Source organism: Lagenorhynchus albirostris, chromosome 11 (assembly GCF_949774975.1).
Source record: "Lagenorhynchus albirostris chromosome 11, mLagAlb1.1, whole genome shotgun sequence".
Taxonomy (NCBI): Eukaryota; Metazoa; Chordata; class Mammalia; order Artiodactyla; family Delphinidae; genus Lagenorhynchus; species Lagenorhynchus albirostris.
In genome coordinates this window covers 3914724-3942248 of record NC_083105.1, presented here as the reverse complement: position 1 = coordinate 3942248, position 27525 = coordinate 3914724, and the positions used below count along the sequence as shown (strand labels likewise).

General features: G+C 57.6%; 1 protein-coding gene across 2 annotated transcripts; it reads left to right on the top strand.

The window, feature by feature from the left end:
- The first annotated feature begins 1804 nt into the window (after positions 1-1804).
- TTC38 (tetratricopeptide repeat domain 38) lies at positions 1805-25835 on the top strand. Of its 2 annotated transcripts, XM_060165135.1 has the most exons (14): positions 1805-2458; positions 3471-3548; positions 5725-5806; positions 7134-7305; positions 8158-8331; positions 9927-10002; positions 13431-13550; positions 16317-16376; positions 17221-17259; positions 18674-18755; positions 20529-20694; positions 21841-22000; positions 22222-22295; positions 24576-25835. In XM_060165135.1, exons 1-14 carry the CDS (start codon positions 2426-2428, stop codon positions 24667-24669), a joined length of 1410 nt encoding a protein of 469 aa, XP_060021118.1. In that variant the 5' UTR covers positions 1805-2425; the 3' UTR covers positions 24670-25835. The 2 variants fall into 2 exon arrangements, with proteins under 2 accessions (XP_060021118.1, XP_060021119.1); XM_060165136.1 differs by lacking the exons at positions 22222-22295; positions 24576-25835 and having other exon boundaries at positions 21424-21973.
- The last annotated feature ends 1690 nt before the right edge of the window (positions 25836-27525 follow it).

Sequence of the window (27525 nt, the reverse complement as noted above, 5' to 3'; positions counted from 1 at the left end):
GTCTCTGCCTTTTAATTGAGTACTTAGACCATCAACATTTAATGTAATTACTGTCACCATTTCATGTAATTATTGATATGGTTGGATTTAGGTCTATCACCTAATTATTTGTTTTCTTATTATCCCTGATTATCCCTTATTATCTCTGATTTTTTTTTCCTTTCATTCCCCGTTAATTCATTTAGCATTAGTCATTTCACACATGTTTCTCAAGCACCTACTACATACCAGACATTTTTCTAGGCATCAGCCCCAGGCCCAGTTCTCAAGGAGCTTCCATTATAATGGGGGTGAGAGACAAGCAAAAATAACCCAGGCATGATATAACATGTATAATTTTGAGTGTGATAAGTGATATGAAGAAAAATAAGGCAGGTTAAGAGATAAGAAATGAGGATGAGATAGGGGAGTCAAGGAAGGCCTCTTGGAAGAGGCACCATCTGAGCCAGCAGATCAGCAAGAAATGAGGGAGCAAGGCTCACAAAGAGCTAGGGAGCGGGATAGCTAGCACAGAGAACTGTACGTTCAAATGCGTGGAGGCAGGAACGAGAGAGAAGGTTAGTAGTGGGGCTGGAGTGAGCAGAGAGGAGAGAAAGTGGTAGAAGATGCCGTTGGAGAGATGGCTGATGACCAGAGCAAGCTTAGCCTCAGAGCCCACGATCATACATTTGAATTTTATCTCAAGTGGGTTGGGAAGTCTTTGGAGGGTTTTGAGCAGGGAAGGGCCCTGATCTGATTTCCAGTTGGGAAGCATCCTTCTGTTGTGTGGGAGATAGACTGTAGGTGGGCAGGAATGCAAGGAGACAGGCCAATTAAGCGGGGTCCAGGGAAATCAAAGGGACAGGCCTGACTTCTGGAAGAACACTCAGTATGCAAGTGAGCTGGTCCTGACTCAGTTTAGGGTTAGTGGTGGTGGAGGTGGTGAGCAGTGGGGAATTCAGAAAAGATGCACTTGTTAATGGACTGCCTGTCAGAGGACTGACTACATGATTTTCAGCGCCCTGTGAAAAATGAACATGTGGGGACGTTGTTCAAAAACTGTTAAAGATTTCAAGATGGCAACAGCTGAGCTTTCCACCAAGCACGGGGCCCTTCTAAGTGTGAGGCCCTGTATGACTGTCCAGGTTGCACACCCATGGCCACACCCAGGGCTTGCCTACCACAGCCCCTGATCCCACTGGTGGCTCAAAGCTGCTGCCACCAGCCAGCACCAGCTTCCAGGCCCAGGCCCTGCAGGGGCACAGGTCTAGGGGCCTCCAGAAGGCCCTTGCAGACGTGAGGGGAAGGGGAGGGAAAATGTCACCTCACATTTTTTTGGTCTCAAAGACACTCTCCCTGTCTTACCACTAGGTTCTGCATGACATTTTTTTTTCTTAAATTCCATATATATATGTGTTAGCATACGGTATTTGTCTTTCTCTTTCTGACTTACTTCACTCTGTATGACAGACTCTAGGTCTATCCACCTCATTACATATAGCTCAATTTCGTTTCTTTTTATAGCTGAGTAATAGTCCGTTGTATATATGTGCCACATCTTCTTTATCCATTCATCCGATGATGGGCACGCAGGAATAAAGACACAGACCTACTGGAGAACGGACTTGAGGATATGGGGAGGGGGAAGGGTGAGCTGTGACAAAGCGAGAGAGAGGCATGGACATATATACACTACCAAACGTAAGGTAGATAGCTAGTGGGAAGCAGCCGCATAGCACAGGGATATCAGCTCGGTGCTTTGTGACCGCCTGGAGGGGTGGGATAGGGAGGGTGGGAGGGAGGGAGACGCAAGAGGGAAGAGATATGGGAACACATGTATATGTATAACTGATTCACTTTGTTATAAAGCAGAAACTAACACACCATTGTAAAGCAATTATACCCCAATAAAGATGTTAAAAAAAACACAAAAAGACACTCTCCCTACCCGCCACTCCAATCTCTGCCCTGGAGAGGGTGCAGGGCAAGGCCCGACCACAGGTCAAAATGACCTCTGTGAATGTCTGCACGCGCGCGCGTGGCTTTCGAGTGGGACACTTAGAGCTTGAAAGCGACCGCTGTCCCAGGGCTCCTCTGCCTCCCAGGGGACTCTGCAGTCGCCTCCCAGAGGGTCCCCAAAGGGAGGAATCTCCCGGCCCGCCCTCTGGCCCTTCCGCCCCAGGCTCCCAGTCTGATGGGGGAGGCGGGGGCGCACACCAAAGCTGCTCGCCTCACGCCGACTCGGGTTCCCGCAGCCCCGGAGAAGAGAGCCGGAGGGGTCCGCCTGGGGACCCGGCCCGGAGAGGTGGGTGTGTCCGAAGCGGACCAGTGAGCGAGCGGAGAGCGGGGGCCGCCCCGCCTCGCCGCCGGGACTCGACTCCCTGCCCCCAACCCGGAAGCCCGCGGCGGCGCGCGCAGCCCGCGACCCTGACACCGACCCAGCACCATGGCCGCGACCGCGCCCCTGCGCGACTGCCAGGTACGCGGAGGCCGTCCCCGCCCGGGTTCCCCGCGGCCCCACGACCCCGGGAGTGGCGGGATCAGCCCTGCCAGGGGTCCGGCGGGGACACGGACCCCGAGAGACGGGCACGCTTTCTGGGCGCACGGAAGGGACCAGAGGACCCTACTGTGACCCCCGCCTCCGGAAAATCTGCGGCGCGGGGCCCCGCCCCACGGAGACCCCAGGTCCTCCTAAAAAGCTTAACCCCGGCGCGACACAGCGGGGACGCTGGGCGTTAGTGAGGGTCTCCCACGGGACCCGCGGGGGCAGGGAGCCTGGACCCATTTTGCACTTGAGGAAGGGGCGTTCAGAGGAGCGAGGGGACCTACGCACAGCCACTCCGAGGAGCCGCCCGCTGGGCTGGCCGGAGTAAAGGTCATTTCTCCATACCGGGGAGTCGCCTGTCTGCGCCCCTGGCAAGACACCGACACAGCGATTACACTAAACAGTTCAGTTAGTTGGGGATGTTTCCTGAAGGTCTGAACTATCTGGTAAAGTGGGGAGATGAGAGGAATTGTCTTGGTGGTTGGCACCTTGCCAGCCAGGTGGCAGGACCACCCTCCTGGTTTTGCCCTCCAGCGCTAGCCCTTCTTCTGTCCTGGCAGACCTCCCTGCCGCCTGATCAGGGACTCCCCCTTACTGAGCGTCTGCTCCCTGGCAGACACTTTACAGTCACCCCATGTATCCTCCAGTGCCCCATTTCACAGAGGGGCCAGACAGGGGTCAGAGGGAGGACGTTGCCTGAGGGCACTCAGCTACTTAGAGGGCCCTGGGATTGTGTCAGGATCTGTCCCACCCAGGCCTCAGCTCTCTCCACACTGCACCGTCTGAGAAGTCTGGGAGTCTGTGCCTGCCCCACAAGGATGGGTCTTATGGGAAGCCCATACCTGCAGGATGACAGACATTAGCATCTTCGGTGCTTGCGGGTTGGGGATCGTGTGTGTTTGCTTGGAGGGCTACATGGAATAAGACCCCTTCTTGCTGTGTGTAGGCTTGGAAGGATGCCGGGCTCCCTCTCTCAACCCCAAGCAACGAGGCCTGCAGGCTGTTTGATGCCACCCTGACCCAGGTATGCCCGTGGAGAGGAGTGGTGGCCCCTTCTGTAACGGTCCAGGGGGAGGTTTCTTAAATTGGTGAATGGTTTTTATTTTCATTAAAAACATTTTTTTGGGTGCATCTTACAGCTGCATTTATTCGTGCCACAAGGAAATGGTACTTCCACGCGTGCACAGTGATGCCGTAGCTCCCAGCTAACACAGCTTGCTTGAGTTTACAGCCAAACTGCCTGTCAGCTGATGTGCTCTCCAAGTAAAGCTGGTCAGGGATGACGTGAGCAGGCACGGGACTCGAAGCTTTCAAAACTTTACATCTTTATCCTGATTTTATAAGCAATGCAGCCCGTTAACCCCATTCCTGCCCGAATCTCCTGGTAAACTTGAGTATATTAGGGCTTCCCGGGGACCTGAACGTTCTTCATAATGCTTTGAAGCATCCTTGCACAGGACCGATGGCTCAGGCCGCTCCAAAGCCCCACAGTCAATGTCTCAGAAAGTGGTGGATGCTTCTTAAACCGCACGCAGACTTGAGAAATCGACTGCAACAGAATCCGTGTACCTGTACCCCCAGGGCGCGGGAACAGTTCTGCCTGCCCAGGGCATGGCTGAGAGGTCCCCCCAGTGGCAGGCGTTGGCCTGTGAGGGTGCTGAGGGTTTGGTATGGGGCTCCTCCGTTTAAGGCATGGGGCCCCACTCCTGGGGCTAATCTGTGAATATACTGCTCCCACCTATGGCTGTTCTACGACCTTCCACCGTATTACCAGTCATTTCTAACACCAGTGAAGGCCTATAGTCTTAGAACTAGGGGAGTCTCAGAGGTAAGGTCCAAATACTTTGCTTGACAGGTGGGGAAACTGAGGTCCAGAGAGCTGAGCTGACCTTTGCAGTGAGTTAGAGCGGCAGGATGCACCTAGGTCTAGACACACTGATGGAAAACTAGAGCTGGGCTTTTTCAAGGGCGGTGAAATCGCTACCTACTGATTCTGTCCATGCAGCATAAGGGCCAAGGAAGCCTCTAGAAACATAAGGGCCATACAAGAAACTACTGGGGAAATGCCGTCAGCTTGCCAAGGGCCTCCACTGTGTGCATTTGAGCTCTTTGTCTGTTTTCCCCTTCCCGCAACTTCTGGCCTCTGCAGAGCACAGTTTGTCGCAGGGAAAGTTCCCCAGTGCAGTGGCAGCCACCCCACCTCTCCCCCCGCCCCTGCTGTGCGTCTGCGTCTCTGTGCCGGCTCCCTTGTGTCTTGTTAAAATACATGTGCTAATTCTGTGTAGATGTAAGTTGGACAACTGACAGGGCACATTCTAAAATCTAATGCTTTATTATGGTTTTAGGATTTGTAAAAATTAAGACCTGGGTCAGGTATTTTTCATTTAAAATGTGTTTGCTGGGACTTCCCTGGTGGTCCAGTGATTAAGAATCTGTCTTGCAATGCAGGAGACGCTGGTTCAATCCCTGGGCGGGGAACTAAGATCCCACATGCCACGGGGCAACAAAGCCCACGCGCCACAACAAGAGAGAAGCCCGCCTGCCACAACGAAATATCCCGCATGCCACAACTAAGACCCGACACAGACAATAAATAAATAAATATTTTTTAAAAAATTAGGGGCTTCCCTGGTGGCGCAGTGGTTGAGAATCCCACACGCAGCAATGAAGACCCAACGCAGCCAAAAATAAATAAATTTATCTTAAAAAATTAGGCATTAAAAAAAGACTAGAAACAAATACACCAAATTGTCAAAAATGATAATGAGATGAGATGAAGTATATTTTTGATCTTTTGGCTTTCATGCCTCTTCCTTTCTGTCATGAATGTTTACTGTGATTCTTTTTTAAAGGAATGAATAGGAAGTAGCAAGTTTCCTATTTTGATACCCAGTGTCGAGGCCCCTCTTGGGGCTGACGAGGCCGACACTGTGGGCAGGTCACCTGTCAGGAAGAGCCTTCCTTTAGATGTTTCTTTTTTGGAAATGGTGGCCTCACCAGCCTTAGAAAATGTGCCTTGAGTTCCGTGTATTCAGCCTCTTCATATGAAATCAACCCAGTTATGTTTTCTTTGAGCCAAGGTCCAGAAAATACCAGTGTTCTAGAAAGAAAAAAAAAAAATCAAGGTTTAGAAACAAGCCTTCATTTACATGAACTAAAAACTCCTTGGGGACAGCTTTGTTGAATCTTTTAAATTTCAGTACGTAAAATGGACCAATGACCAGAGTCTTGGTGGCATTGAGGGCTGCCTGTCAAAGCTCAAAGCAGCAGATCCGACCTTCGGTGAGTGATGCTTTCCCTGGGTTGAGGAGCCCCGTGTCACAAGTCCAGCCCCTCACTGTTTCCCTGACCGCAGGACTCAGCTGGGTTGGGGAGGGCAGGGCTGGTGGCAGTGACCAGGTTGGGAGGGAGGAAGGTGCTAGCCACCACTGTGCTTGGAATAACAGCTGCTCCCATAAAGATGCCAGGTTCTATAGAAGGTGTCTTTCAAACGTTCTCCTTAAGACACTGATCCCAGTTCTCATATGAGGAAACTGAGATTCAGAGAGAGTAGAGAGTAAGAAATATACCCAAAGCCACCCAGCTGGTAGTTGGGGCGCTGGGATCAGACAAGCCTGTCTCAGTCCAAAGCCTGGACCCCTCGGAACACAAGAACTGGCCACTGCAGCCTCTCTGGGCACTAGCGAGGCCAAGCCCACAGCAGCTGTGACGGGGAGGGCCGACCTGGTGACAGGCTGCCATCACAGGCGAGCCGTGTGCGTGGCAGGCACGCGGGCGGGGTCAGCCCAGTGCACTCTGGAACCCCAGGAGGGTGGCCCAGTGTGGGTGAGGCTCTGGGCTGGGCAGAAGGGCTGAGGACGGGAGGGCAGCAGGGAGCCCCACTGTGGCCAGGTCCCAGTGAGGGCAAGGGGCGCAGAATAGGGGATGAAGGGAGCTGTCACGGGAGCCAGTGTGCAGGCGTGGGCTCAGGTTCTCCGAGCAGACCCTGGCCCCAGGTCAGAAGCAGGGGCCACGTGGGTGGTCCTGGCACTGTGGTTGGGTCCTAGATCCCAAGCCTGGGCCAAAGACTGAGTTCCAAACGCCAGCTGATACCCTTCCTCTGTCAAGGTTGGGGCTGGGAAGCCCAGGTAAGACCTGGGGGCCAGCACACCTGCAGCAAGGCTGCTACAAGGGCCACAAGGCACACCCCCATCTTCCTCGGCCCCCGAGCTCTCAGCGAATGAGAACAGCCAAGACAGGATCACGGTTTCTCTCCTCTGGGGACCAGCCCCCCGACAGCATCTACCGGGTGGCCCTTGGGAGGCCCTGTGCTGCTGGTAGTGACAGTAGCAGCTGCGAGGGAAGCAGGTGGGGCTCCGGAGGAGCCCGTAGGCAGCCCCTAACCAGTTCACCTGGTGAGGGGGCCGCAGGGGCTCCACACGTTGGCACTCCCCAGAATGCCCTCCACGTGCCTGGTGAGGAGCTGAGTTCCGGGCTGTCGGTGGGGACACACCCGACCGGCCACCTGGCTTGCCCCTCTTGGGACGTTGGGTGTTTATTTCACATGCGGGGCTGGGCTGGGCTGGGTGGGACCGTCTGAATCACCAGCTATTTCCCCACCTTTCGCCAGCCCTGGGCCATGCCATCGCTAATGGCCTCATTCTGATTGGCACCGGAAGCTCCGTGAGGCTGGACAAGGAGCTGGACCTGGCTGTGAAGACGATGGTGGAGATTTCCAAAACTCAGACCCTGACGCGGCGGGAACGGCTGCACGTGTCTGCAGTAGAGACCTTTGCCAAGGGGTGAGGGGCCTCCTGGCCCAGGGGCTGGCTCTCTGAGGCCACACTGGGCGATGCCACGGGCTGCCCCTGCGCCGTGCGGAGGGGGCCTCGGGGGGATTCTCACCCTGACTCCCGTGCCCGCCTTATTGAGAATCGCATCCTGCCTACTGCTCTGTCCTCAGCTGACTGCTGAATGAGGACGTGGTTGGTTAGGACTCCCAGGTTAGAATGCAAAGCAACTTATTGTGTTTCGTTAAATAAATTGGTTATTATTTTCATTACAAAAATAGTAGGACCACAGTACAGAAATAGATAAGAGATAGGAGAAAGAAGAAGACCGTCGCCCTTATGGCCCTGGCACTCACACACCTGTGAGCATCTGTCGTTCCTGCGGCTGTCCGTCCCCCTGTGTGTGGGAGTCCTGACCCTGGTGCCTGCTCCCAGGACAGCCCCTGTGTCTGCTTGGGCGGGAGAGATGCCCGCAGAGCTGGGTGACCTGAGCTGATGCTACAGGCGTTCTGAAGCAGTGACAGAGAGAGTTCTGTCCTGGTGTGTCTGGCAAGTGGGTGCGGATGTCAGCAGAGGGGTGGAATTCCACCTCTCAGCCTTCCTGAAGCTGGTTCACAGTCTCAGGTGAAATTGTCTTTGGTAACTTCTTAAACTAGTTTTTTTTTTTTTTTCTTTTCTTGAATTAGAGAGTAAAACTTCCCACTGAAGCTCTTCAATTTTCTGAGCCACAGCCTAACGTAGAGACTTACACATATCTTTTAACCAGTTCAGTGCAGGCTGTGACACTGCAAGAAATTAAGCCTTTTCCACTCCTTGTGTGTGAACTGTGTTCAGTGTTGCTGAGAAACTTCTCTTGGCTTCCAGGAACCTTCCGAAAGCCTGTGAGCTGTGGGAACAGATTCTCCAGGACTACCCGACAGACATGTTGGCCCTGAAATTTTCCCACGATACCTATTTTTACCTGGGCTACCAGGAACAGATGAGAGATTCTGTGGCTCGAATTTATCCCTTCTGGACACCCGACATCCCCCTTAGCAGGTAAGTGCTAGCAGGAAATCACATCGTTTCTGTTTCTTAGTCTCTCTCCTCTGCCCTGAAAACGTGGCAACTCTCCTGGCCCTGCCCTAAAACTAGTGAGACTACTGTTGTTATTTCCTAGTTCTTTACAGTGAAAAGTTGGGACTTCCCTGATGACCTAGTGGTTGGAACTTCACACTTCCATCGCAGGGGGTGCGGGTTCAACCCCCGGTCGGGGAACTAAGATCCTGCAAGCCACGAAGATCGGCCAAAAAAAAAAAAAGTGAAAAGGCTTCACGTCTTCATCTGATCTTTATCCCGTCCTGGGAATGAGGTAGTACTATTATGTATCAGTCAGCACAAGATAATTTTTGCCACAGTAACAAACATCCTCTAGATCTTTTTCTCCGAAGCTTATTACAACAAAGGTTAGTTTCTCACTGTCCATCATAGGAGAGCTGAGGCTCCACACCCCTGCCACTGTCGCCCTCCAGGATCCCAGCTGATGAAGTAACTGCTCTCGGGATACACCAGCTGCTAAGAGGGAAAGAGCTCTCCTGGGGGACTCACAATGGCATTAGTGCTCAGAGTGAAGGGTGTGCCCTGCAGCTCCCGAGCCACTGGTCAAATCCAGTCACCCACTCACAGGGGGCCAGGAAGTGCAACTCTACTTTGGGCTGGGAGGAGAGGGAGGCCTGGAATAACCATGAACAGCCCTAGGGGCCACCACACATGATCACCTCCGTTGCATTTTAGTCATAGGATCGTTGTGAAGGTCAAGTGGACTAATAGATTGAAGAGCTGTATTAGTCAGGGTTTTCCAGAGAACAGAACCAATAGGGTGTGTATATCTGTATCTATATCTATACTATTTACATATATATATGGAGGGGGGTGGGGTGGGGTGGCGGGGGAAGGTATTTGTTTTAAGGAATTGGCTCCTGTGACTGGGGACTGGCAAGTCTGAAATCACTGCAGTCTCTGCCTTCGTCTCCACGTGACTGTCCTTTGTGTGTGTGTCCATGTGTGTCTGTGTCCAAGCCTTCCTCCTTCTCCTTTCTCTTATGAGGACATCAGTCATTGGATGTAGGGCCCACCCTAATCCAGGATGACCTCATCTTAACGTGAGCTTGATGATGGTCTGCAGAGACTCTAATTCCAAGTTAGGGCATGTGTTTAAACGTACCATTTTGGGGGAGACACAGTTTGACCGACATGGGTCATGTTGAGGGTTGAACGGTTCTAGTGCACTTTTTTTTTTTTTTTAAAGGGCTTCAAATGCTTGGCTTTTTATTTATCTATTTATTTATTTATGGCTGCGATGGGTCCCCGTCTCCGCGCGAGGGCCCTCTCCAGCCGTGGCCAGCGGGGACCACTCCTCATCGCGTTGCGCGGGCCTCTCACTGATGTGGCCTCTCCCGTTGCGGAGCACAGGCTCCGGACGCGCAGGCTCAGCAGCCATGGCTCACGGGCCCAGCCGCTCCGTGGCACGGGGGATCCTTCCAGACCAGGGCCCGAACCCGCGTCCCCTGCATTAGCAGGCAGACTGTCAACCACTGCGCCACCAGGGATGCCCAAGTGCACTTTTTTTAAAAATAATTTTCTTCTGTTTTCAGCTACGTGAAAGGCATCTATTCTTTCGGCCTGATGGAAACCAACTTCTACGATCGGGCGGAAAAGCTCGCCAAAGAGGTAAGTGGGCCCTTCCTGAGATGCCTGAGCCCTTGTGGAGTGGGGTCAGGTGGAGGAGAGCACGCCAGGCACGCTGCACCCCACCCACTCAGGACCTCGCTTCCTACCAGGAGGGCTCTTGTTAACAGAGAGGGCAGCTCCCTCCCCTTTTCCCCACCCTGGGTTTGCAAAGCCGCCTTGCTCAGGAAACTCCCCACCCAGGCCATGAAGGCAAATGAGGCCCAGGGAGGTTCCGTCCACCCCTCTTGCTTAGGGTCACACGGAGTGGCAGCTCTGCACGCCCCCAGCTCCGTATCTCCAGGGCCCACAGTTTGCGCTGCTGGACCCAGACTTTGTAAGTGGGGAAGCGAGTATCAACGTCACTTCTCCCACCTGAGACCTCACGTGTCTAAGTGTCACTGACTTCACCAAGCCTCCAGGAGCTGACAGATGAGTGATGAGTGAGGCTTGTCGCCGAAAATTCAATGAACTGTCAAGTTAAGAAAAAAAAAAGGGGAATTTTATTCGAGCGAAACTGAGGATTGTAACCCAGGAAGCAGATTCTCAGAAAGTTCTGAGAACTGTTCAGCCTGTTAGAACTCAAAGGCACAGTCATAGTCATCTACCTTTTGGAGACAAAGGATCGTACATCAAAATGACATCCTGATGTTTTATGTAGAGGTCACCAAGGATACATAGTCCAGATGAGCACGGAGAGAGCCAGCAGCGAGTCACCATGACCCCCTACAGAGCGGGGGAAGAACGCGTTCTTTTAAGAACTTACATTGCTAGCATCAGAAAAAAGGGAAGAATTGATGTTTACAGTCCGGCAGGTGCTCCCATCTCTGAGGAGCACTGATGGATGTGTAACACACGTACATGCACATCAGGGAGGGAGGGAGGAGGCCCAAACAAACCCAGAGAGAGAACTTAATGTTTAACTTTTCTTGTCCTGCCTTAAGATATAAATTTTATTTCATCAGACTGCTTCCAGTGGGCCCTGACCTGGCGTTGGGGTCCTGCTGGCCAGCCCTTCTCTTGAGCACCGCCCCCATCCGGAGGGGGCAGCGGCCAAGGGTGCAGAACAGGGTGGGATGCTAAGCGCTTCCTGCCGGCCCGGGCCGCTCCTTCCGTGCTGGTGGAGATGGGCTGGCTGGCAGGGTGGACGTCCCTCGCTCGCAGGCCCGGGAGCCTCAGCATCTCTGGCTCTCAGAGTCCCTCTCCAGCTCCTCCTGTCGCGGGAGTGGAAACTGAGTCCCAGGGAGGGGCCGCCACGCACAAGGGGGTGACAACCACTCCCGTGCCTGGCTCAGGGCCGGCACTCAGTGTATGCGCCGCTCCGGTCGGCTCGATCCTCTGCAGCGGGGCACTGAACTCTTGATTGCCCAGAGGAGGGCGACCAGGCCCGGAGAGGCCAAGGCCGTGGCCACACAGCTCACAGAAGGCAGAGCCACGGTCACCCAGGCCACCTGAGCACAGTCCTTCTTGCTGCCTGGACAGACCTGCTCCCCAGCACCCAGCCAGGGCTCTCCCCCCGAGTCTTTGCCCTAGTTGGCTCCCAGCACCCCTCCCTGGGAGACAGCCGGCACCCTCCGGGGGCCCACAGGGCCTGTGGGGTCTCTGACAACCACTCTACTTATAGAATAGAGCCCAGATTTGACAGTAGGATGATGGGGTCTGTGCTTTAGCCCTGAGTCAGGCCGTCGAGGGGCACGGGGGCTTCACGGCAATCTGGGTGACCAGGCACCACCATCCAGGGGGCCAGCTGTAGGAAGGGTCCCCTGGAGACCTTGGCAGCTGGGCCCTCCCTCTGGGTGCCGTCTATGTGGGCACCTGAGGGCTGGCAGGATGGTTCAAGAAGTCAGAGGGTGACCAAAAGGTGCAGGTTCACACCCGCCAGGAGCAGGAAGCGGTGGCGTGGGGTGCCCCGCTCTGCTCCCTTCACGCCCCTTCTCCTTCAGGCGCCCACACTCTGACCCCAGCACCAGCCCACCACAGACAGTTACTGGGCAAGGCCAGGCCTCTAGGAGAGCGAGGGTGGGCTGCACAGGCTCCACTGGAGTCTGGAGACGCCTCACGGTGGTGACGCGTGGGCCTTGTCCGCAGGCTGAACGCCCAGGGCAGGAAGAGCGAAGGGCAGCTGTCGGGGAAGGAGAGCCGCAGCGAGTTCAGGGTCACAGAGCACTTGATAGACTGAGACTTAGGGCGGAGGTGGGCGGGCCGGGTGCTGGGAGCAAAGTCTGGGGGCAGGCAGGGCCGGATCGCTCTGGCCTTGTAGACTCTGTCCCAGGGAACCTTGGGAGGGAGCCGGTCAGGAACCCCTCAGCGAGGGGGGAGCTTAATCCCAGCAGGGGGATGAGAGCGGCCCTGCTGCCCTGAGCCTCTGCCTTCCGCAGCACGCTTAGCAGGTCCCTTCAGCCTGCTCAGCTGCGCCCCTGGGGTCTCCTGAAGGGTCCTGGCCCTGCAGGGTTCTGCCCCGGGCTGCCCGTCGTTCCCTACAGATGTGGCCTTTCTCTGTGTCCCCACGTGGACTGGTTGGGCCCATGCAAGTCAGGGCTGCAGCAGGGAGGTGGGGCTTGCTGGGGACCACCTGCCAGCATAGACCCCGCAGCAGGTGCCAGGCCAGGGGTGAAGGTGCTGGGCTTTCCCAGTTCTGCTTCTGTGAAAGGCGTGGGCGCCTGAGGTGGCAGGGCTGGGGGGACCCCGTGATCAGGTGTGGAGGACCTGGGCTCGTGTGGATGGTCCACAGGCCCGTGGTGAGCCCCGGCTTACTGCTCTGTGCCAGGATCGGTAGGCGCTCCGTAGCCATGAGCTAAACTACCCGCCGTGAGATGGGAGTCGGACCTCGTGTCCCGCCTGCCGTGTCATCACCGTCAAGTCCAAGGGTCATCGGAGCGGCTCTTGTTGTTCCTAGCAGTGATACCAGAACGAGCCCGGAAAGCCACACATGTGGTCCTTGCATGTGTGTGGTCCTTGCATGTGTGCTAGTCGGAGGGGCAGCCGAGAGCCCCTGGAGCGCACACACTTGGTGTCCACTGGCCTCCACGGCAGTTGCGAGAGGAAGGCGGCCTTACTTCCCACTGCAGGGGAAACTGGGCAGCGACTCAGCTGTATGCAGGCGGCTGGGGGCCAGGGGGTTGGATGAGCCCCTGCTTTGGAGAGACCCCAGTGCCACCCAACTGTGTGGGCCCGGGCAAGTCACTTAGCCTCTCTGAACCTTAGTCTCCTCATCTGTGAAATGGGCAGTGATACCCTCTCCGGCAGCATCTGGTGTTTGGTCAACGGGCCGGTCCTTGGGGTCGTTATTTTGAGGCAGAGCCCAGGCCCCTTGCTTGCCCAGGCCCCTCGTGCCCCGGCACGGCTTGGGGACGCCTCGTCACCGGGCAGCCTGACTCACCCATGTTATCTCAACTTGTCCCCCACCCAACCCCCACACCCCCGCCACGTAGGCTTTGTCTATTAACCCGATGGACGCGTGGTCGGTGCACACCATCGCCCATATTCATGAGATGAAAGCAGAGGTCCAGGATGGATTGGAGTTCATGCAGCGCTCAGAAACCCACTGGAAGGTACGATTCGTGTCTGCCCACCTGCCTGGAAAATTCTATATGTTCCCCCAAGTTAAGCCAGGGATTAACGGATGGAGGTACAAGGCATGGCTTAGTTCTGGGGAGAACTCATCTTCCACTTGGAGGCGTTTCTGTCAAGCCACCGAATCCCCTGGGAACCGCATGGCTTTCCGACATCCGCTGATGTTTTGAAGGTGTTTCTAGAACTGGTTGTGGCCTGAGGTTGTAGAGGGAATGGATGAGAAAGGGGAAACGAGAGCCCAGCAGGGGTGAAAACTGTGAGCTCACCGGCCAGCGGACTGGACACAGACCCCAGAACCACAGAGCGTCCTCAGGGAGCACACGGTGCAGCCACGGCTTGATGGGAGGGACGACGGCCCAGCCACTACCGATGGGGCTGGTGTGCGGGGCTCAGGGCCCTGGAGAGGCAGCAGCGTGGATGCCATCCAGACCCCTCAAGCCCTTCCAGACCCTCTCCTGGGGCCTTAACACCCAGGGGCCTCCCTGCTCCCACCCCCAGCGCCCGCCTGCGCCCAGCTGCTGTGGCCCTCCCTCTGCATGCGCCTGTGGTCCTTGAGTGTGTCTCTGGCCTACAGCCTGGCTACCTGTCCAGGTGCGGTCTGCTGCTCTGCCCTTCTCTGTGCTATGGTGGGGTTCCCAGGGCACCGCCGGCCAAGACAGTGAGTCTCTGCCAGGGCCTGGCACCGGGCAGCAGGTGCTCAGTGATTGAGCAAACCACGGAGAGACCAGGAACCAGTCAGGGAACAGGGGACTGGCATGGTCACCTCAGTTCCTCCCAGCAGCTCCCTGGCCTAGGACAGGCCAGCGAGAAGTAATTTACAAGAAGGCAGATTCCTGGCTTCTCCGAGAGGGGTATTAAGTAGAGCCGGCGAACTGGTGTAAGAGAAGCTTTGAGAACTATAATTTCATTAGATTCACACTCAGATCTTTTTTTTTCTTCAGCTGCGTTGGGTCTTTGTTGCCGCGTGTGGGCTTTCCTTAGTTGCAGCAAGCAGGGGCCACTCTTCGTTGCGGTGCCCGGGCTTCTCATTGCGGTGGCTTGTTGCAGAGCACAGGCTCCAGGTGTGCGGGCTTCAGTAGTTGTGGCTCGCGGGCTCCAGAGCTCAGGCTCAGTAGTTGTGGCACACGGGCTTAGTTGCTCCGCGGCATGTGGGATGTTCCCGGACCAGGGATGGAAACCGCGTCCCTTGCGTCGGCAGGCGGATTCTCAACCACTGCGCCACCAGGGAAGCCCCCAGATCTTTTTAAGGATCCCCGAATGCTGGGCACGAGCTAGGCCCTGGGTGGGGGTGGGGGTACAGTGTGGGTCGGGCCCTTGTCCTTGGGCTCCCCCTGCAGGTGCTGAGTCTGGGTGGAGGGAGCGCAGAGTTGCCGCGTCCTCTGAGGGGGAGGCCGCGGAGGCGTGGCCAGGGCCAGGTCATTTGTATTCCACTTACTTCCTGCCCCCAGACTGTGATTTTCCTGGGCCTGGGTGCTTGAGGCCTGGCTCCACCCCAGGACGAGACCGTGGTCCCTCTGAGCCTCGGTTTCCTTACCTGAAAACCTGCCACCGCAACAACTGCGAAGCCCTTGCCCCGAAGGAGTCCCCATCGGTGTTAGTCCAACGGTAACAGGCAGCCCGAGGTGGCTGGGGCCATCTCCAGCAGGCGCTCGTCCCCTGATGCCTGCACACGTCCCTGCAGTGGCTCCTGCCAGCCTCTGGCCTGGCTGCACAGCCCTGGGGTGGACGATGTGGCCTGGGGCTCCCTTTCCTCCTCCTCCAGCACCTGCCCCAGGCATTTGGCTGTGCCCCTCCCTGGGGACCCCACTGAGAGTCCCACCCAGACCTCTCTGTCCTCAAAAGGCCCGTCAAGTGGAGCGAGCAGTTCCCTAGCAGCGCATGACCGCACCATGCCAGGGGCATTCTTGGGGATTGGAAACCCAGAGGAGGCATCCCACCCAACTCGGCTTGAGGGAGAAACAGTCAGGGAAGGCTTCCTGGAGGAGGCAACATATGAGCTGAGTATTGCAGGGTGAGTAGGTGTTTGCTAGGCAGAGGACAGGGAGATGTAGGATCAGCTTAAGCAAAGGCGCCAAGGCCTACAGTGGCCTGTAAGGGAGAGGGGAGTTGGGTGGGTTGTCACCCTCAAATACAGGTGCCAGGTAGACGTGGGCCGTGGAGGAGGCATTGTCAGTTCCCTTCCAGGAGATGGGAGGTGGTATCCAGGCAGAGAAGGAAGTGTCAGCCGCAGCCCCGTGGGCTAGTGTTCATGGTAGGGCCAAAAGCGTACCAGCTGCAGCCATCTAGATGTCACCCCATTCCCCTTATTCTGTGGGCTCTGACAGGACCTGCAGGGAGTTTGGCCCTGGGCTCACTGATCCGTAGGGTTTTACTGGATGCATTGCACTGTTTGGACGCAGTGGGCCTCTGCAGCCGTTCGGATAGACTTATTCATTTTCTCCGCTCCACACCCAAGGAAGGTGAGGCTTTGGTTCTCCTGCCTTCTCGCTCTGGGTCTAAGATGCCAGCCTGCCGCAGCCTCAGCATCCTCGGAAAATTCCGGCACGCCACTCGCCGAGGCTCAGAGCCAAAGGGGAAGATGGGACGTGGACTCGCCGGCACAGGCCGGCCAGGGCGGGTGCCCGGGAAGCGTTTCCTGCGTTCAGAGCTGTGGCGCTCTGCATTGGCACAGAACAGCAGCTGCTTCCCGCCTCCCCCCCAACAGGCTGTCAGATTTTTCCCTCATTCTCTCGTTCTTTCCCCAGGACTCTGATATGCTCGCTTGTCACAATTATTGGCACTGGGCTTTATATCTGATTGAAAAGGTAAGATGACCGGCTGTCTTATCCTATAAAGATGTCCAAGGAAAGAAATATTTTTCTACCTTTTGCTGTACTTTGTATCCTGTGGAGCAGTACGGTGTGATTGCACATTTCAAAGGTGTCCTGATGCAGCAGAGCACTCATGTTTTCAAATAGCTTTTCAGGCTTAAACTACTTTAGGTATTCTGCACTGTCTGGACTTGGAAATCATGTGTATCGTGTGCCATTTGTGGAGACAGGGTAGCCCGAGCGCCTGCCGCTGTAGTGGACTGCTAGGCTCCCACCTCACGGACGTAGCTGAACGAACCATGGGACCCTCCGAATGCTTTGCCCCAGTGGCAGTGAGGGTGTGGGGACACCCTTGACCCCAGTGATTCCACCACTGGGTCCCATTTATAAGGGTTTGTCTTACAGTTTATCGTAGAGAAAATCTAGAAGCTCCCTAAATGTCCAAAGAGAAATGCTTGGAAGGTGAGGACCCTGTAATGACAGGCAGAATGCAGTGATACAGTGTCTCCAAGAAAGCAGTGAACCCAACTGGGCAGTAAGGAAAATAAAGGGAAAAACAGTCCTAGAAGAAACACATGAAAAAGCTGGCAGCCGCTTGACAAGCACTTCATAGGAAGAATAATGCTTTCGCAGAAAGGGCTCCCTTAGCGGCAGGAGCTGCTGCTGTGTCTTCTACACAGGGGAGCGAAGGGCTGGGGCAGAGGTGGGTTCCTCTCCTCCCATCCTGAGACCCACCACGGCTGTGGGGCGGGGGCTCTGTCGAGGTCATTTGCAATTCATGTCTCAGCATCACATTTCACCTCCTCCACGTGTTAATCCCGGAACTTCATTTTTCCAGGGCGAATACGAGGCCGCATTGACCATTTATGATGACCACGTAAGTCCACACTTGCACCCGATTCGGTTTACTGCAGCGATTTACCCTTCAGTCTCTAACAGATCTTTGAGCCAGTCAGTGTTACCCCAGCCAGACCCACAGCTGGAGCGAGAGCACAGCTATTGTGTAAGACCTCCCGGCATCGATTCTCTCGCAGAGTGGTGTCAAAACCCAGAATGGGATTTGACACTTTGCCCGTGGGCGTTGGTAGATTGCACATCTCATTTGGTCATCTCTGAAATCTCAGGCTTCCCTCCAGTCATTTTATTTTATTTTATTTTAAAATGTATTTGTATGTTCTTTTTCTAAAAGAAGACCTTTCTTTTTCAAAGAAAGGTCTTTGTTGTTGTGTGCAGGCTTTCTCTAGTTGCAGCGAGCGGGGGCTACTCTTCATTGCGGTGCGCGGGCTTCTCATTGCGGTGGCTTCTCTTGTTGCGGAGCACAGGCTCTAGGCACGTGGGCTTCAGTAGTTGCACCACGTGGGCTCAGTAGTTGTGGTTCGCAGGCTCTAGAGTGCAGGCTCAGTAGTCGTGGCGCACGGGCTTAGTTGCTCCGCGGCATGCGGGATCTTCCTGGACCAGGGATCGAACCCATGTCCCGTGCATTGGCAGGTGGATTCTTAACCACTGAGCCACCAGGGAAGCCCCCCAAGAATTTTTTTTTTCTGTAGTAAAATATACATACCGTCTTTTACCGTTTTAACCAGTTTTGAGTGTATGGTTCTGTAGCATTAAGTATATTCACATGGTGGTGCAGCCACCACCACCATCCATTTCTGGAACTTTTTCATCTTTCCAAACAGAAACTCCTGGCCTACTAAACACTAACTCCCTATTCCCCCTCCCTCCACCCCCTAGGTAGGTTTAAGAGGGAAAAAAAAAGCCTAACTTGCAACTGCTGGGGACCCCACCATGGGCTTAATAGCAGAGCCTGGGGTCACAAAAATGCTTGTAATTTGAGGATCTAAACCCCAGAGAAAAACACTCAGTAAAGTTTCCTATAAGTCATCCTCTCGAGTTGTCGGGATTTCGTAGTAAAGAGTGAAGGGTGACGAGAGCTGTGTGCCGTGAGACGTAGACCAGCCGAATGTGGAATCGTGGTCGGGCGAGATGATTCTCTGCCGCCATAGACCAGGGCTGGGGGCAGGAGGTGGCAGATGCCAAGGCTCGGCGGGTGCTCCCCCAGGTGCCAGTGCGGCGGGCTCTTTCTCAAGTCCGTCCAGTGTCCCTTGGGCAGCTGGAGCGGCCCAGGCCCTCGGAGAGGGGAGTGGCCCTGAGAGCTGGGGTGGAGGGGACGCTGGCAGTGGCTCCTGTTGGCTGAGGGCTGGCTCTGCCCAGGCCCTATGCACAGCGCAGGGGGCTGGGCTCTGGCCGTCCCTGCAGCCCCTCATCCCCTGCCTGCTCTTGTCTTCCAGATCCTCCCCAGCCTGCGGGGCAGCGGCGCAATGCTGGACGTGGTGGACAGCTGCTCCATGCTCTACCGGCTGCAGATGGAAGGTACCCGGTCTGGGCCTTCTCCTCTGGCTCTTCTCCTCCCACCCGACAAGGGGACGGTGCCACGGCCTGGGCTCAGGCCGGCAGGAGCTCACTAGCGAGCTTCTCAGGGCCTGCTCCCGGTCCCGGGACGGCGCGGCTTCGGGTACCAGCCCTGAGGCTGCCTTCCAGCTGGCCTGAGGCCGCTGGGCCAGGCCACCGCTGCCCTTTCTCCCAGTTCCCTCCGCTCCTCGGTGTGTGGGCCCCAGGCTCCGAGTCCTGCTGGCACCTGCCATTCCCGCAGCCTACCTGCCAGGCCTGCGTGGCGCGGGTGGCGCCTGGCCACCTGTCCGTGGGTGCCACCTCAGTTTCTCAGCTCCCTGGGATTTCAGAGGGAGAGTTTTCCCGACAGTGTCATGCAGTGCTCCTCAGGGAGCCTGGATGGGGTTGCCCATAGCCCTGAGGGCTACGGAAGGCTTATGGCCAACCACTGTGGTACCAGATAGCTCTCCCCCCTCCCCCAGGCTCAGCAGAGCCAAACCTGTACCCACTGTAGGGCCTGGGTCAGTGGGGATAAGGCCCGGGCAGGACTGGCTGTTTCCGGGGACTCTGGGAAGGCTTCCTAGAGGAGGTGAAACGTGAGCCATGGAAGGGAACGTAGGGTTTTGCCGGGTGGCGGCGGGACAGGATGTTACAGGTGGGAAGCAGCCTATCTGAAGCCCCCAGGACACAGAAGCCAGTGGCCTGTTATGGGGATGAGTGACGGAGTGTGGGGTCCGTGCGCTCAGAGGAGCAGAGGAGGCTGAGAGCTGGGGAGGGAGGGTGAAGAGTGTGGCTTTCATCCGGGTCTGCGGGGAGCCCGCGGGGCAGGGCTGGCCAGGCTCTGTCCAGCAGGGGGGCTGAGCCAGGGGAGGCCGGGCTGGAGGCCGGGGCATCCGTGAGGAGCTGGGAGAACAGTGAGGGGCTCTCACGGCTATCCAGGTGATAAGGCCTGGACACCGGAACCCAGGCTGGTGGAGGCCTGTGTCTCTGTCCGGCCAAAACCATCGGAACTCGGTGGCGGGGGGGGGGCCTGGGGGCAGTTGAGTCCTGTTGACCCTTTGCCTGTGGAGGCGCAGCCTGGGCCCCCCTGAATTCGCCGGAGGAGGGGCCCAGCCTGGAGGCTGGGAGGCACGGTGTGGGTGCCTCGGGGCCGGTGGAGGGAAGAGGAAGGCCACTTGCTCCCTCAGCATGCAGAGTGGAGACTTCAGAGCCGCGTCCAACTGACAGGCGGAGAAACGGAAGTCAAGGGCAACAAAGGTCACGGGAAGAGCCCGCTAGGAGCAGTAGGAAAACTCGGGTAAAAGTTGCAGGAGCGGGAGGGACAGGAGGCGGGAGGCGGTGGTGGAGAGCGGAGCAGAGGAGGGACTGTCCAGAGCTGGAGATCCGGACCCAAAGGCCGAAGGATGCTTCTTATGAATTCCGCTGTGCTGTGCTGTGTCAGGTGCCTGCCCAGTGAGAACCACGGGAAGAATTTTTGAAGTGGTTTGGGGTTTGTCAAAGGGTCCAGAGACCTCATTTAATACCCTTCCATAGCTTTTTTTTTTTTTTTTTTTTTTTTTTGCTTTCTACCTTACCCGTCTGCCACCTTTATGATTAAACAAAGTTAATATAAACCGGCCCCCAAAGCCTAAGCCCGAGGCCAGACACCGCCTGCCAGCGTCACCCGGCCTCCTCACCTGGAGCCGCCCGTGGGTGCCAGAGGCCCGTGCGCACAGCGCTCATGCCAGGCCTGCGGGTGTCCTCCCGTGTCCCCAGGGGTGTCTGTGGGTGAGCGGTGGCAAGATGTCCTGTCCGTGACCCAGAAGCACAGCCGCGACCACATCCTCCTCTTCAACGATGCGCACTTGCTGATGGCGTCCCTGGGCGCTGGGGACTCCCGGACCACGCAGGAGCTGCTGACCACCCTGCGGGATGCCAGCGAGTACGTGGAGGGCCCGGGGCCACCGGGGGGACCCCCGCCCTGCTGAGAGGGCCCTGGGGGGCTGCTCATGCCACCCCTGCCCGACTGGGGGGCTGGAGGCCCCACTGGTGGGTACAGCCACACAGACGCCCGTGGAGGGCTTCTCGCAGGTGTGCGCCTCCTGGGTGTTTGTCCTCATAGGTGTGCATCCCCCGCAAGTGTGTGCCCCCAGGTGTCCACTCCCCACCCCCCGCCCGGGCGTGCGTCCCCGCAGGGTGTGCCCTGCGAGGGTATAGTTGGCTCCCCCAGGACACAGAGCAGCCTCTCCATCCCCTAGGCCTCAATGGCAGCGTCATGCACAGGGGATGCCGTGAGGCCCTGGAACCAGAGACACCCGCCGCTTACAGGGCCCCAGCTCTCTGATGTGAGCCTGTTTCCTCATCTGCTGGGACAGGCTGGTAGGAGAGTGAGGGGCAGTGACGCGGTGACACACACCCAGCACAGTTCCTGAGCTGGTTCCAATCACAGCGGGGGCCAGAGAGAGTCCAGGGAAGCGGGCTCTGCACAGCACAGGCCACCAAGGAGGCAGCCAGCCCTCATCTCCTGCCTGTAGGGCTAGAACTGTGGGACCCATGAACCCTGGTGGTTTGTCCCGGGTGCCTGGGGGAGGGTGGCCACCCACGGCCGCTTGCCCTGCCCCTCCTCCCAGGGCTGAACTGCATGAACTGGGGGCTTTGGCTGGGGACGTAGCTTCAGGCCCCCGGCCCTCACGACCCAGATCGACCGCCACCTGAGGGCAACGGGAAGACAAAGCCTGCCACAGCTGTTCACTCCAGGGGCCGGCGCCGACTCCAGTGCCAGCCTTCACCTGCATTGCCCTGCGAGGGCGGCACTGCTACTCCCACCTTACAGATGAGCAAACCGAGGCCAGGCGTGGGGCATCCACCCAAGGCCACGTCGCAGTTGAACTGAGTTTAGAGCCCAGTTCTCTCCCCTCCCCGGCGGCTTGTCCTCTGTCAGGTCACCTGATCAAAGCACCTACTGTGTCAGGCACGGAGCCAGGGATGCTGGACTGAGGAGGAGACAGCCTCCTCCTCAGGCGCCTGAGTGGGGGGGGGGGCAGCACGAGGCCCTGCAGGACGCTGGGGGCACCCTCTTGGCTGACAGGTCCCCGGGGGAGAACCACCAGCACCTCCTGGCCCGCGATGTGGGGCTGCCCTTGTGCCAGGCCCTGGTGGAGGCCCAGAGCGGGAACCCCGACGGTGTGGTGGAACTGCTCCTGCCCATCCGCCACCGGATTGTCCAGATCGGAGGCAGCAACGCCCAGGTGAGCCAGCAGCTGCGGTGCAAGGGCCAGTCCGGGAGCCCCTGTGCCCCACGGCCTCTGTCTCCGCGGTGTTGGCGCCCACAGTGTGGGAGAGTCCTTGTCATTCACATCCCCCAGTAAGCTTGTCCCTGAGAACAGGCTAGCCTGCAGTGGGGAGGGGGCAGGCGTCCCTATACCTCGTCCCACGTCACAGAGCCTCACGTGCCCACTTGACCTTTCAGAGAGACGTCTTCAACCAGTTACTGATTCACGCGGCCTTAAACTGCTCGTCCGGCATCCACAAGAACGTGGCCCGGTGAGTTCCTCGTTCTGGTCCCGAAGCCCAGCTGGGAACGACCCCGAGCACAGCCCCGTCTCACTCGGGGGTCTCCCCACAGGCTTCCAGGTGCCCAGAGGCTCCCGCCTCCCTTGGCCCAAGGTGGTGCCCACCTCTGAGGCAGAGATGCAAGGCTACGGGGGTGCCTGGTTCTCCCCCTGTGAGCGTCTTCAACTTGACCAAAGGATCTGACCACCCCCACCCCCAGGCCCCCCCTCCTGCCCTCCCAGCCCACTCCTCATTTCTGGCCACAGTGAGCTGCAGTTACTCTTTCAGGCCCCTGGGCCTTTGCACGTGCCACACCCTCTGCCTGGGACATCCTTTCTTCTCTTGCACCTGCCGACGCCTACCGACCCTTCGGGTCTCAGCTCACATTCTCCTACCTGTGCTGGGTGCCAGGGGCGGGGGGTGGTGGTGGGCAGGAGACCCAGGCCCAGGCTGCATGTCACATTCTCCTACCTGTGCTGGGTGCCAGGGGCGGGGGGGCGGGGGCGGGCAGGAGACCCAGGCCCAGGCTGCACGGAGCTTACCTCTCCTGTGGGAACTGACACGAGGCAACCAATGCCACAAATATGTGTAAAACTGCCACGAGGGCGGGCGTACTGCCCAAGACGCTGTGATGAGTGGGTGGGGGTTAGGAGGGGGAGGGTGCCTGGTGGAGGTGACACCCTCGGGGAGGCCTGAAACCAAGCGAGTTTAACCAGGCCAGGGGTGATCTGGTTAGGAGGAGGGGTGTGGCTGGAGGATTGGGGGTGTCAGGGTAGGGGCACCCCAAGAAGAAAGCTCTACCCGTGAAGCCAGCCATCGCCGGCAGCCTTCGCTGTCCCACACCCCATTCACCTCGACCTGCACCAGCCCCTATGCTCCTGGGGGGAGATGTGACCCCCCCATCCCTTAGACCCTCCTGGAACGCCGAGGGGAAAGAGGGGAGCCAAGGGGTGCCGGGTGGGCAGGAGGGGTGTCGTGAGGCCCAGCGAAGCTGCCACTGCAAGTCCAGGCTGCACTGTGGGGCCCGGGAGGCCCCTGCTGGGCGCTCGAGGTTAGAGGTCAGGTGGAAAGCGCCAGTGTCCAAGCACAGGCACGGCCGGCCCACGGTGGGCAGGGCCCGGCTGCCCCGACGACCGTTCCAAAGCGAGCGGTGCAGGTGCTGGTGAAACAGGTGTGGACGCTGTGTCACACCTGAGTCTGGATGGACAGGCTGGAAATGGTCAAACCCTGGAGCACCCTGGACACATGCCCCTCGCTGTCCCCCTCCGTGGCCACGTGCAAAACCTCACGCATTTCTCTAGTGGTGGAGCCGCTTGGGGAGCTCCAGGCCTGGTGTGGCACCTCTGGCAACTGGGCAGGGAGGGTGGGGCCCTTTGGACAGAGAGGAGGGTGTGGGCTTGAGCAGGGGAGCTGGGGCCAGCACACGGGCGGGGTGACGAAGTCCACGCTGGGGGGCGGGGGGCGCAGTAGGGGGTCTGCCCCTGGGAGTGCGAGGGGAACCTGCTGCTGTCGGGGTGACAGGCACGCCCCCTCCTGGTGCCCTCCTGCCATCCACACACGGCTCGGCTCCCCTCCCGTCCAAGGTGGAAAAGCTCAGCCCCCTGCCATGGTGTCCCTGCCCCAAGTGCCAGGCCCCGGCCCCTTAACCGCACCCTCAGCGCACAGAATCGCTGTTGTCAATTGTTTGGGGTCTTTGCCTTAAATGACTCTCTCTTTGTTGAAAGAGGTTTTTCCCACACCATCTCTTCTGCCGCTCGCTTTCCTGGAACATCCTCAGGCGTGGCTCTCCCGCCGATCCCCACAGTCGTGCTCTCTCCACTGGTCCCAGCATTCTGTATGGTGGGAGGATGGGCCCCGAGTTCCTGGGGCAGACGAGCCGCGGGGCTGTGCTCGCCCTGACATTTTCTGCACGTGGGCATCGCTGTGCAGGCATCGCTGTGCGGGAGCATTGTCCGGAGGCTCTTTGAACACCGGAGGTCCTGGGCCAGTGCGAGCACGCGGGGCTCCGGAGTCCACGCAGTCTCATCCTCACATCTCCGCCCCCCTTCCCTCTGGTCCCCACCCCTGGCGTCCTGCCTCTGGGCCTTTGTCCCTCTAGTCCCCTCTGCCGTGATGCCGACCCCTCCCTCCACCACTGGGGAAGGGGAGCATCTTGCTCTCTGCCACTCGGGCCCCAGCCCGTGCCGCCTGTGTCCTGCCTTGGGGTGGCAGGACCACCCGCCCCCCACATTCTAGGAGGTTCCAACACAGAGCCCGTCTCTGTTTCCCCAGGAGCCTTCTGATGGAGCGAGACGCCTTGAAGCCCAACTCCCCACTGACTGCAAGGCTCATCCGCAGGGCGGCCGCCGTCCACCTCCTGCGGTGAGGCCTGGCCGCCTGCCCGCGGAGGCTCCCGGGCCGTCAGACCAGCGGCCACACTGGCTTCGCAGGACTACAAGTAGCTGGAGCCTGTTGATTGGGCCTGTAAGGCGTGAAGCCCTGTAACCAGCAGCGTTACAGGAAGAGGGGACAGAAATAACCAGCAGCGTTACAGGAAGAGGGGACAGAAATCAATTCTCAACATGATTCTGAATCTTCTAATCCTCGTTAAGGGCCAGGGTGCAGTTCTAAGCAGTCAGAGCTGAGGTGGGGACCGCTGTTCCACTTGCCTTGCAAATTGTATTTTCCCAGGGGACCCTTATACCTTCTGGTCGGTCAGGGGTCGGAAGGGTTGGTGCTGGGCTCAGCTGGGGGAGGGGAGTCTCCTATGCAGCCCCTGGGGGCACCCCTCCCCCGCAGCCTGGGCTGCCCCTGGGATAAACCCCTTCATTCTGTCTTCCTCCCTGTATTCCAGGCAGGTTCTGTTGTCCGACCTTTTGGGTGAGGGTACCAATGCGGGGGAGTGACTTGCCCAGGGTCACAGCTAGCGGAGGCCCTGGGGACATTCACCCCAGGCCCCTGTGCTTCCTGGGAGAGGGACCCCCATCTTGCTGCCTGGGGCCTCGGCCCTTCTGCTGTCTCTGCAGAGATGTCCTCAAGCTTCTCCCCGGGCTTCGGTGGCGCTGGTTTGGGCTTGTTTTCTCTTTATTCTAAGCTGGACTTCATAAAGGGGCCTTGGGTACCTGGTTTCCTTTGTCAGCCATGCCTTTAATTATAGGAATGCACACTCACTGAGCTGGTGGTGTGCTATCTGGGGTGTGAGGATCGAGCTCAGAGGTTGCCTTGCTGTGGCAAAAACCAAAGCGTTGTGATGTGGCTTGAACAAGATCTGAGACCGTTTTATAAATGCTACCTCGGTCTCCTTCCCCATCGGTAACCTGGCCCTGACGCCCCACCAACCCCACCCCCGCACGCTGCAGGTCTCGGGAGAACGTGCCGACTCGGCCATGCTGTGAGGGGCGATACCAGCCCATAGATGTTTCTCAGGTTCCTTCAGTGCAAACTGAAATTAGCTAGAGACTCACGGGGGGGGGCAGGTCTCCTGGGAGACAGCAGACACCTGCAAATCGACTAGACAAATTCCTGGGATTAAAATAAATTAGTTAATCGGTTCCTTTGACTAACTGTTGCTGGGTGGGCATCTTCTATTTGTCAGGCCTGGGCTGGGTCCTGGGGAGACAGGCTTCTCCTTGAATTTGGGTGTGGGGTTGGGCAGTGAGTCAAGAACAGAGTAATTACAATGGGATTTCAAGAGAGGGGCTGTTCATCCCCAGGAGCTAGGGACACAACCCAAGGGAAAGCCTGCCTTCCCATCCTGAGCTGTCCCCTCCTGCCAGTTCCCCTGACAGAGCCTGCCCACGCCCCGTCTGCCCTCCCGGCTCCTGGTTCCAAGCAAGACACAACGTGGCCAGGGAAGCAGGAACCCTGGTTCCTCCTCCAGGAAGGCCTCTGCTCTCCCACTGCAGGCTGGTGCCCCACAGCCCTTGCTATTGCACCTTTCTCCCCAGCTGTTACCTCCTCAGATCAGGGACAGCACAGTGAACCCATGACTGGTGAATGACCCCTTGAATGAGTGCATTAAAAAATGAAGCAGAATCTACTGGGGAAAGGAAGAAACAAATCTACAGTGGGTAGGCCATTGATAGAAGAGAGGAGGAGACCAAGAGAAGAGATGGATGAAGATATAGCAGCAACAACTTGTTAACAATTGGTGTGTTTACTAAGCACGTAATACGTGCTGCCGTGATACAGGGGGAAGAGCATCGGGAGTGGGTGTTTGGGGACCCTCGCCCCCAGCAGGCACCCACAGGGCTGTGGGGACCTGACAACTGGGCCAACAGCCCTCGCATCTAGGACCCTCTGGGCTCCTGCCGTGGTGGCCCTGTAGTCGTGAGTCAGGCAAACCCAGGCCTTGGGACCATGGACTGAGCACAGGCCACACCAACCTGGCCGCTGTCTTCAGGAGGCCCTGGCAGGCCGAGGGAAGCGTGGAGCTCCCAGGCCAGTGGGCCCAACAAAGGCAGCCTGCTGGAAGCTGAGCGGGACCCAGAGAGGCCGCTGGGGGGACAATCCGACCCAGGACCCTCCTTCAAGCCCCTCTCTCCTTCCAGGCCAGCAGCCAGGGCCATTCCTGGACTTCCCTGTTCCTCAAGCTAATAAATTATTTTTCTGAAGCCAACTTGAAGCTGGTTTTCTGTAACTTGCAACGCAAAGGCTCTTGACCAATACCTGCAGCTGGGATTTGCACCTGGGTCTGTCTGGCCCCATCTTTCTTCTCCACTTAAGCAGGATCCTGAGCAGATGATGGAGCTCAGAAAGGAGCCATGGACAGAGGCTCAGGGAGGAGAGGGGGGAGACTAGCACATCAGAATGCAGTGGAGGCGGAGGCAAAGAGCGAGGCTGAAGGCTGCAGAGGGAGCCCCCAGATAGAAACGAGGTGTCAGGGATGCCAGGACTAAGCCTAAAGGGGTTGCAGAGGGCAGGCCGTGCTCAGGCCCTAGACGGGTTCTCCTGGTCCAGGGGTTCTAAACTAGGATGTCTGGTCACCCAGAGCCCCCCGGGCGCTCCTCGGGGCAGGGACGGGCCTTCTTAAGCTATTAAGAACTGACCCGTAACGCTTTACAAAGCAGGTAGATGCACCTATTCTGTTTGGTCGCCACGTCAACACCCTACGATAGGAATTTGATTTTTACTTAGGGATGAAGAGCTGGGATCAGAACCATGTCCCTTGCAACGTGTAGCTGTCCTGATGCCGAGACTGCGGTGACACCACGCGAGCTCTAGGGAACCCTGCCCCACGCTG